This window comes from Triticum urartu, chromosome 6 (assembly GCF_003073215.2).
Source record: "Triticum urartu cultivar G1812 chromosome 6, Tu2.1, whole genome shotgun sequence".
Classification (NCBI taxonomy): domain Eukaryota; kingdom Viridiplantae; phylum Streptophyta; class Magnoliopsida; order Poales; family Poaceae; genus Triticum; species Triticum urartu.
The window spans coordinates 484,198,725-484,209,482 of record NC_053027.1 but is presented as its reverse complement, the minus strand read 5'-3'; the positions used below and the strand labels follow the sequence as shown (position 1 = coordinate 484,209,482).

The 10,758-nt window shown below is 46.7% G+C and overlaps 1 protein-coding gene and 1 pseudogene across 1 annotated transcript; one reads left to right on the top strand and one right to left on the bottom strand.

The window, feature by feature from the left end:
- The first annotated feature begins 1,218 nt into the window (after positions 1–1,218).
- Positions 1,219–6,828, top strand: LOC125514417 (annotated as a pseudogene).
- On the bottom strand, positions 6,814–9,230 carry LOC125514416 (probable amino acid permease 7). The gene is made up of 4 exons (XM_048679737.1): positions 8,970–9,230; positions 8,064–8,397; positions 7,747–7,979; positions 6,814–7,645 (listed from the first exon to the last, which is right to left on the bottom strand). Exons 1-4 carry the CDS (start codon positions 9,079–9,081, stop codon positions 6,921–6,923), a joined length of 1,404 nt encoding a protein of 467 aa, XP_048535694.1. The 5' UTR covers positions 9,082–9,230; the 3' UTR covers positions 6,814–6,920.
- Positions 9,231–10,758: the final 1,528 nt, after the last annotated feature.

The window sequence follows — 10,758 nt, the reverse complement described above, 5'->3', positions numbered from 1 at the left end:
GTGGACGCCGAGATGATGAAGATGGCCACCGGAGATGATTCCCCCCTCCGGCAGGGTGCCGGAACGGGGTCTATATTGGTTTTCGGTGGATACAGAGCCTTGCGGCGGCGGAACTTCTGATCTAGGTTAACCCCAAGGGTTTTTGGAATATTTGTGAATTTATAGGGTAAAGAGGGGGTGCGGGAGGCCACCGAGGTGGGCACAGCCTACCTGGGCGCGCCGGTGGACCCAGTGCACAGCCTACCTCGAGGCACCCCCAGGTGCTTCTCTGGCCCACCGGTGGTCTTCTGGTCCATAAAAATCTACAAAAAGTTTCGCGGTGTTTGGACTCCGTTTGATATTGATTTCCTGTGATGTAAAAACAAGCAAAAAACAGCAATTGGCATTGGGCACTGGGTCAGTAGGTTAGTCCCAAAAAATGATATGAAGTTTGCGAAGCATAATGCGGTGAGTAAAAACCGGCTTGGAAAACTTTGCGAAGCATAACCTCTCTCAACTTCGTGTATGATTTCGTGGCAAAATAAAATGCCCATAAGGATATGATGAATGATGTTTGGCACTGGTCAACGATTTTGCTAGCAATACGGCCAAGTCTAAGAGCATATGGCATGACCACTAACTTCAAAATCACATTGATGACGACAATCGGCCTACATTGGGTAATGCCCAAGGATAGCGAAATTCAGACACGCAATCTCCACCGCCACCAATGTTATTCTAGTGATGATATCCATGATCAGAGGTTAAAAAAAATCCAACAACGCTTATAGCAACAAATCGGGAAACCATCCATTACGAGAGCAGTGGAAAACCATTCTCATCGTCGTTGAAATCAGTCACAAGTGATGGAGAAACTAGACGGTCTATTCATGATAGTTCGATTATATCTACCTAGTCCAAATTATCCGCTTGGACCTTCTGATTTATTGGAAGATCTGACATATGACCGCTCGTGTATTTTCTTGTAAATTTTACATGTTTGAACTTTCGGTATATACTGTATTAAAAAGAAAACTTTCGGCATACCAATTGTTTTATTCATGTATTGTTTTGAAATAACTTCAAACAACATGATAATAATAATGTGAGAAACTGGTTTTTGAATACCCATCATTTTCGCCATTTTTTCACTCTTTGTCCTTTTCAAAGGTGAGAAAAATATTAGCACAGGAGCGTTTCAACCAGGGCACCTGGCAAAAGAAGGTCAGGTGGGCGTGGGAATGGCCAATGGCCGCCTTGACCGTCCACTAATCCACCGCGAGACAAAACTACAGAAATATACTACTGGGATAATAATAATAAACACGGGATCCCCGCATCACCCCAAGCCACCTGGTTCCCCTCACGTCGCCGTGCTTCGTTTGCGCGACCACAGGCCCGCGAGCCAGCGCGACGAAGCCGGGGGGCGATCCCTCCACCGCCGCCGGCGACCCCATCCCCCGAAGCCGCCGGCGGTACCGGCCCACGCCGCCCTCCGCGATCCCCCACCCGGTTCGTCCTCCCTTCACTTCTAGCCGATGAATGATTGGTGCCGCTTGTTTGGGCCGTTCTGGAATCCCCAGATGCGATTAGCCTCCTGATCCGCGAGGTAGGGAATGTGGCGCGGCGCCGTCGGGCCGATGCGGCTCGATTTCGTAGGCTATTGATGACATGGCTCGTTTGATTGCTCGATCCGATTTGGTAGGCTTGTTTGATGGCATGGCTCGTTTGATTTGGGCCCCGTTCGGTGGCGTGGTCGCTTGATTGCGTTTGACTTATTGTTTCCTCTGCCGATCCGTCGGCCATTTCGCCTCGTTACGGATTGGAATGCAACCATGAATTTGGTACTCCGTTTGATGTGGAGTTCGAGGCGATAGATTAGGAAGATCTCAGGTCCAAGGTGCCTGGAATCGGGGACGATTGATGAGCCTAGCGATTTCTGTATACGAATCCCCCATTCATCTCGTTGCACGAATTTCACCATGCCCATTTTCGTTTCCGTGATCACAAGGGAGATCTATACACGTGGGGCGCACCACTACGCCTGCAAACCACACGCACACGCCTACAATTGACAAGAGGCCGGTGACAAATCCGCTTATCTCACAAGATCTGCGACTAATGTGAATATGAGAGTTCGAACCATGGTTGGAGTTTTCCACCGACAACTTCAGCGCCTCGTTGAAATGGTGTCTATCTGTCCTGTGCATTCCACAGGTTGTCAGTATTTCATCTTACCTGATCTAAAACCGACGTGTATGTTTTGAGCCTGATATCACATGTCTTTCTGTGTGCTGGCCGGTCAGGTTTCATTGGGGTGGCCTGGCCGAGCCAAGCCAAACCAAGTGTTAAGTCTGTATCGTGGAAGATTGAGGCTGCATTTGGCATTTCGATGGATTATAATAATCCAGCTTAACCAACCAGCTTTTATCGTGGAAGATTGAGGCTGCATTTGGCATTTCGATGGATTATGATCAGCCAGCTTATCCAACCAGCTTTTGTCTATTTTGTTGTTTCTGTAACCAACATATCTCTAGTTTTGTGGATGCTTTCCACAGCAGATTATAAAATAAACTCAGGTCTACTACAGTTCAGTAACCACAATCTGAGCCTGAGTTGGCTTATTACGTTCTGCTGGTCTTTTCATGCACCTGTAGAATGTTTCCTCCCAGGGTGAAAACACTATGGAATGTTTCTGCCTCAGCTCCATTCTGGGAAAAAAGGGAATCAGCGAGTTTTTTCATAAACAGAAACTGAGACGGCTTGAACATATATGTGTGTGGTATTTTGTTGTTATGATGCAGAAGGTAGAAACGTATGCACAATTTTATACTCCCTCTGTAAACTAATATAAGAGCGTTTAGATCACTACTTTAGTTATCTAAACACTCTTATATTAGTTTACAGAGGGAGTACTACTTTGTAGTGAATCCCTGCCAATTGAACTAGATTTTTTTTTGTTTGCACAGTTGAAGGGTTTTTTGCTGCCAGACTAACATTTGCTTTCATATATTTGTCTCCTACACAATTTGACACTATCTGCTTCTGTATCTGTTTCTAGCATTTCTGTATGTGTTTCCACTAACGCTAATAATAATAAGAAAATGAGACTAGGCAGATGGGCACTATGGATCCATTGTCTATATGCCAGCTGACATATGTGTTTTATCTTGAGTTACATATATGTGCAAATTTTGCGCAAGTTTAGTTTTTGCCAAAAATGAGAATGCATGGAAGCTATTTGATGAATGAAATTTCTGATCTTGGCATCTTAAACTCCCAAACTGTTACGGGCTTACGGCCCAAAACTAGCTATCTTGTATGCTTTAAATTTTATTATAATAACTAGGCTACCTGATGTTGTGCTGAGGGCCTGGAGTCCGACTTGTCATGCGTTGTGAAGATGCATTCTCGTGAGAGAAAAATAAAAAATATTATCATGTTTGCAACTTGAAAATGGTTACAAACGTTTTACTGTGGCCTTTTATTTTGATTTTAAATTCGATTATTGACTCCTCCTTCTATGTTTTGTGCAGGCACATAAATCTTTTTTGTTGTTGTGAGTTATCCGAAGTTCGCTTCAAACATGAGTGCTGCTAATCGTTCCCAACCGATCAAGTTGAACAGGCCTGTCGTAGGTGCGTAACATATTCTAGCTACTACATTATATGCCATATCTCATATTATTATTATTCTAGAACCATAGGAGGTCCTGATAACTGATATATCAGATGCAAGTTCTTCAAGAATTTTTACTATTTTTTTCCAGGCAAAGCACGAAAGTTGAAGGATCTCATGCTGAAAAGTGACAATCGAGTGTGTGCTGATTGTAGTGCACCTGACCCCAAATGGGCGTAAGTGCCTTTGTTGCACAGATTAAGGCATCAATTATATACATACACTTGTCTTGTTTTCCATGTCAAAAGAGAGATGTGTTGTACTCCCTCTGTTTCTTTTAAGACAAAACTTATATGCGGAGTAAAAAGAAACGTTGGGAGTATATATTTTCTACAGAATGATTATTCATTTTACATAGATAAATTGTACAGTAGGTTTGTTATGTGACATACACATAGTTCTTAAATCATACTCGTGGTGCATAATACAGTGCCAGCACACTGAAGCTAGGAACCTTCGTTTGATCCTGCATTGCTTCTATCTTAACCTTACCTCCGTGCATTTCAGGTCTTCTAATATCGGAGTATTTCTTTGCTTAAAATGTGGAGACGTCCACAGGGCCCTTGGACAAGACATTTCAAACGTAATTTATCACATCAATAAATTTCTTCTCACCTTTGTCTCTCCCGACTAATTCCACTAATAGGCCTATGTGGATCTTATTTCATTATTTTCCTGGTTGTACCTAATATGTAAGGACACATTCAATTTATCTTTATTCTTCACCTGTTCTTTGTGTCAGGTTTTGTCTTTAACTTTGGATGATTGGTCTGATAGTGATATTGACTCCATGATTGAGGTTGGTGGAAACTCATATGCAAATTCAATTTATGAGGCTTTTCTTCCAAAAGATCACCCAAAACCTAAACCAGACTCACCAATGGAATATCGTACCAAATTTATAAGGTGGTAATTGCTCCACTTCACACTCTCTGATGTCATCAGGATTTCAGTATTAATCTTTTATCTTTCTTAATTAATATACAGAGCCAAGTATGAAACACAAGATTTTCTGAAGCCAAGTTTGCGCATTAGCTCAAAGGCAGGTTTAGAATCTACCAATTCTCTGAACAGTGTGGATAATAGTTTCTCTAGCACTTCAAGGAAGCATGCCCCAGTAAGTTTTCGTGCTGAATCATAGATGATACAGTTGTACAGATTTATGCAACTCTTTCTTTCTTGTGCTGAAAAGATTGAGCGTATCTGATTGAAGCTGCATTACTGTAATCAATCTTACCCTTACAAATGGTCACAGGAAGATACAAGAGAATTTGTTGGACAACTGAACATTACAGTGGTAAAAGGTTCTGGGTTGGCGGTCAGAGATATGCTTACAAGTGATCCTTATGTTGTTTTAAGTCTTGGAGAGCAGGTAAAGTTTCATTTCCTTGTCACTTCCTAGGATTAATGCCCATGGCATCATCTTTGTTCAAAAAGTAATCTGTGTTTGTTACGGTGACCTGTTCTGAAAACATCAACTATTGGGTTCTAAATGCAGAAGGCTCAAACAACAGTTAAAGCGAGTGACCTGAACCCGGTATGGAATGAGGTTCTTAATCTATCAGTTCCTCGAAATTATGGACCTTTAAAACTTGTAAGTTTGATGGAACTATTCACTCTAGATTTTTTTTTTGTTTCTCTTCACATGCAACTCATGTAATAGTGAAGCACATACGAGGTATCAATGATTGAAGTTGTGTAAAACAACAGTAAACCTTACTGTATTTGCCCTGATTTCAATTATATAGAGTGAAGTGCTTCCTAGGTCCTCGAACTATGTTGAAGGTGTCATATAGGTCCTCAAACTATGAGCAGTGTCATCTAGGTCCTCAAAAATCCTTGAAGTGCAATAAGTGTGTATATGTGACACCTCTAAAATAGATCAAGGACCTACGTGACACTTTTGAAATAGTTTGAGGACCTGGATGACACACATATTGCACTTTGAGGACCTAGATGGCGATTTTCATAGTTCGAGGACCTACATGACACTTCTGAAATAGTTTGAGGACCTATGATGCACTTCAGTCAATTATATATAAGCAGATTTTAACTATTGCAAACCTAGTTAACTATTAGTACTTGATTAATGCCAAAATAAAGAGTTTAATAAATAGCTGGCTCGATCACATTAACATTCCCATATTTCAACTGCAACATACCTTGTCGATAAGTTTCTGTTGCATCAATATCAGTTATGGACATGTGCCTTAGTTAGTGAACCAACTACGAGATGAAGGGATGATTCCATGATGAAGAGCACCTTATGAACATCATCATTTTTGTCAAGATTTCTGTGCAGTGGAAGCGCAAAGATTCATATATTTGCTTCCTTATTACTTCAGATGCATTTAACTGTAGTCCACTTGTCCGACTGGAAAACTTTGTGTCCAATGGGCTGGTATGGTATGGTAGGGTACACATGTTTGAATATCTTATGATGTTACCAAATTGTAGTTCTCGACAGAGATTTCATGATGTCTCAAATGATAGCTCATCATTGAAGCGCACACATATGTGAGAAAAGAAACTCTTTAATAAATTCATGTAGTCCTTGCAAACAGTAACAAATCAGGCAAGACAATGTTTTTTTTCTCACTCCCTGATACAATCTTACTGTTTCCAGGAAGTGTATGATCACGACACTTTCTCTGCTGACGATATCATGGGGGAAGCAGAGATAGATCTGAAGCCAATGATCACAGCTGCTATGGCCTTTGGAGACCCGTCGCGTCACGCGGACATGCAAATTGGAAGGTGGTTCATGACCAGAGACAATTGCCTGTTGAGCGACAGCATTGTCAATATTTCGTCGGGAAAGGTAAAGCAGGAAGTTTACCTAAAGCTGCAGAACGTAGAATCAGGTGAGATGGAGTTAGAACTGGAATGGGCTCGTCTAGATTAAATAAGCCTCGCTGTGTCCCTGTCAAAGTTAACTCAGAAAGCATAAATGTTTTGTTATTTATGCTGGATGGCTTCGAAACCTATCTAGTTACCGAAGCTTAGCTTTTCCTCATGGCCGAAATGTGTAAAAATGAAGGCTGTACAATGTCTTGTAATTTGTCCATGTGATTCGGCATGTTGTATTGTCACATTAAAAGGACACATGTATCGTGCAGAGATGAAGCTAAAACTCTTGTGTTTGCTAATGTCACATTGGTGCTTAAAATACCTCCGGCGTGTTCCCCTTTGAATTATATCTTTCCCATTTATACATATCCTAGCTAAGTAGAGATTATTAATTTTGGCTCAGTTGGTCGCAGCTAGCTTCTCTCGGGGCCGAACACCCCCATGGCAGAGCCAACGGAGGCGAAGCCGCAGGCGACCAGGCAGCCGGCGCTGAAGGCCTGGATGGCGAGCCACCGCCCCGTCCACGGCGCCACCTTGCCCTGCGCGAGGTACATCTGGACGGGGAAGTGGATGGCCAGCGGCCAGAAGGTGAAGGCGCCGATGAGCCCCACCACCTGGTTGAAGTAGGGGAACCACACGGCCACCGCCGTCGCCGCCGCCACGTTCGCCGTGCGGAAGCACAGCCTGGACACGCTCACGCGCCCGAGCAGCGGCATCTCCGCGTCGACGACGCCGGCGCCGAACCGCCGCTCCACGAGCGCGAACATGGGCTGCGCGTACACCTGGTAGCCGCCGAGGAGGTGGAGGACGACGCAGAGGTTGGCGAGACCGACGAGCCAGTAGGGATCCCCGAAGCCGGTGAGGAGGTTCCCTGGGGTGCCGTCCCCGAACGCCGCATAGCCGAAGCACCCGCAGCCGAGGTAGAAGAAGGTGGTGACCGCGATGCTCGCCCTCGCCGCCCTCTTCATGGTCTGGCTCTCCGCCGGCGGCGACCTCAGCGTGTCCTCGATCTCCAACAGCACCAGGGAGAATGGGTAGGCGAAGGCGATGTCTCCCAGGGCCTGCGCCACGCGCCACACCTTCTGCGTCGGTGACACCAGGGAGACGCCTCCGATCCCGCCCTTGATGACTCCATTCTCTGAAAGAAATCGAGGAGCCGTCGTCAGAATCCTTTGCCTTTTGCGAGTCTCGTTGTTCGTACGCGCGTGTGGCGGGAGCGTTGTGCTATGGTTTCTGCACCGATCACTTTGGCGGCGCCGAGGCCGAAGCCGATGAAGGAGTAGAAGAAGGACATGACGGCGGCGAAGACGGAGAGCCACGCCATGCTGTGGAAGTCCGGTATCTGCGACAGCGCCACCTGCGCGACGCCGAACAGGAGCATGTAGTAGGCTTCCGATGACCCGCCGGCGCCGGCGGCGCAGCACGGCGCGCCTTGGCCTTCCCTGTGGTAGCAGTTGGCCCTCTCAATCGCCCTGCAAAATATAATGACCAACTAATCACAAGTCTACCCGCCCAAAAAAGAAAAGAAAAAGAAAAAGTAATCACAAGTTTATTACCTCATGCTAGCGGCCGCGGTGAGAGTGTACACCACGCTGTTCCCAAACAAGCTGAAGCCGAGGAAAAACCCGCTCAACATCTGGCTCTTCTTGCCTAGGTAGAGCCTGATGGCGTCGACGTAGGACCTGTTCCTGACGGCGGCGCCGCGCTCCGGGTCGCGGGAGATGTAGCAGTCGGCGAGCAGGGAGGACTGCACCACGGTGACCCCGGCGAAGAGCACCATGGCCGCCGGCCCCCCGACCCAGCCGAGCTGCGCCACGCTCCACGCCAGCGACAGCACGCCGGAGCCTATCACCGCCGTGATGACGTGCGCCATCGCCGTCCATACCGTGCCTGTCAAAGAAGCCTCACAGATCAAAACTCCCCGTCGGTAGGATGCACACATAGACAATTAGACATCATGCCTATTGTCTAGCCGTGCAAGCAAGCGACGGCTCACGCCGGGGTGTGAAGTCATCCTGAGAGGGGCACGCGCCGGAGCAGTTGTGATGCGTTTGGAATTGTGGTTATGCTTTCGCGTCGCTGTTGTGGCCGGCCAGGCCCAGAGTGGAACCCACTGTCATCACTGACAGTGACCGGCAGCTACCTAGTTTCTCGCTGAGACCTGAGCACCGTCGAACTGGATGTGCTATGGCCATGAACGGGTGCCCTCTACATGTTTCGAGCATGCCATGGCAGATTTTTGGGGGTGTTTACCAGCATGTAGATCAAGATAGTTCATGGATCATGTGGAACAACAGACTACATGGCTGGCTGGCTGGATGTACAGTGCAAAGAACACATCAAAATCGGAAGTTTCAGACATGGGGCCGGGTTTGGAACTTGGAAGCTCATGACATAGCTTCTGACGAATCATCTGGTATAAAAACAAGGTATGCAATTACAATCTTGACGCAGGGACTTACCGGTTCTCTTCACCGGATGCTCCTCGGAGGAATTATCCGAAGAGGATCCTGAGAGCTTCCGAAGCAGCGGCTCTGCTTGGCGATCGCCTCTTCTTCCTCCCCCTCCTCCCATGGCTTCACTATCCTCTCCTATGTCCTCTTTCTGACAATTGTCCAAGAGACTTGGCTTGTGCGTATCAGCTTCATTATATAACTAAGGAGAAAAGAAATCCCTTGTACTGGTGGGTTTGGTAGTTGAAAACCACAAAACAACACAGAATTGTACAGTACGTCAGTAGTAGTGTGCTGATGGCGGGCACCTTGGCCTGTCCCGATCCGGAGTCCACCACACCACAGTTGGATAGTACTCCCTCCATGTTTCTACTTTATATACCAACTTTAGTATCCCTCTGTCACAGTTTACAAGTCCTACGCGTATACCTAGATTGTCAATTTTATCATTCTAATATAAATTATATAAAACAAAAATTATACCTTTTGAAAATAGACATCTGAAGTTTATATTGATATATTTTTTGTAATATATGACTTGTATTAGGCTGGTCAAATTGACAACCTAGAGATACGCGCACTCTTTATAAACTGAGAGAAAGGGAGTACCTTCTTTGTAAAGAAATATAAAAACATTTGTTAAATCACTAGATAATGATCTAGACGCTTTTATATTTCTTAATGAAAAGAATATAAAATTAATATAAAGTAAAGACATTTTTTTGAGACGAAGGAAGTATCAAAGGCAGTCGGACCTAGCGAGCCTCCTGTGCCGTTTGATGAAAAATCGGTCTAGTGGACTCTGTACTAAAAAAACAACCTTTTTCTAGTGGACTCCGTACAGTCACCAACATATCACTCATTCATCATCAATTTGGAAGAGCGAGCTTGGTCAGGTATCAAATATTCCAATGCTTGCTTAGAGCATCCCAGCCGCGTCCTCAACAGGCCCCCCAGACCATTTTTTTAGCGCCGGTGCCAAAAAAAACGTCCCAGTCGTGCCCCCAGAACGATGAAAAGCGTCGGTTCTGCCCTTTTTTCTGCCCGGCGGCCGCAGGCCGAACCCGGCGCACTGGGGGGGGGGGATCGGGGGCTCCGACGCAAGGGAAAAGCGCGGCTGGCCCACACCGTCAGGAGAAAAGTCAAAATTTTCTTCTCCGACCCGCCTTCCACCCCCCGCGCCCTCGGCCGCCACTAGTTATATCCCGAGGCTGCCCGCCGCCCTTCACCGCTAGATAGCCATTCCCCGCCGAACAAATAGTAGAGGTTCGCCGTGGCAGCCCCTCCAACAACAGCTGGGCGTTTCCGGCCGCGGAGGGTCAGTTCGGCGGGTGCACGCCCACCGGGCGCAAGGTGTTCGGCGATTTGCCTGCCTCGGCGATGGACTCGGATGACGAGGAAGCGCTCGCCGCGCTGCTGGAGGAGGAAGCCGAGGCCGACGTCCAGGAAGAAGAGCATCTGATGGTGCTCGCCGCCCTCGCCCAGGGGCTGGCGAGCAATGAAAAGCCGCGGCGAGGTGGCTCGTCGCCGAGGCGGGTGAAAGCAAAAAACCGGTATCGTCTCGAAGGCTACTGCATGCTCTACTCCGACTACTTCGCCGATGCTCCACTTCACGGCGACAAAACATTTCGGCGCCGTTATCGAATGAGCCGAAAGCTCTTCCTCAGGATTGTGAATTCCATCCGGGAGTTCGACAACTACTTGAAGTGCAAGATGGATTGCACCGGCAAACTTGGATTCACCTCGATCCAGAAGTGCACGCCAGCGATGATGATGCTTGCATACGGAGCTCCCGGTG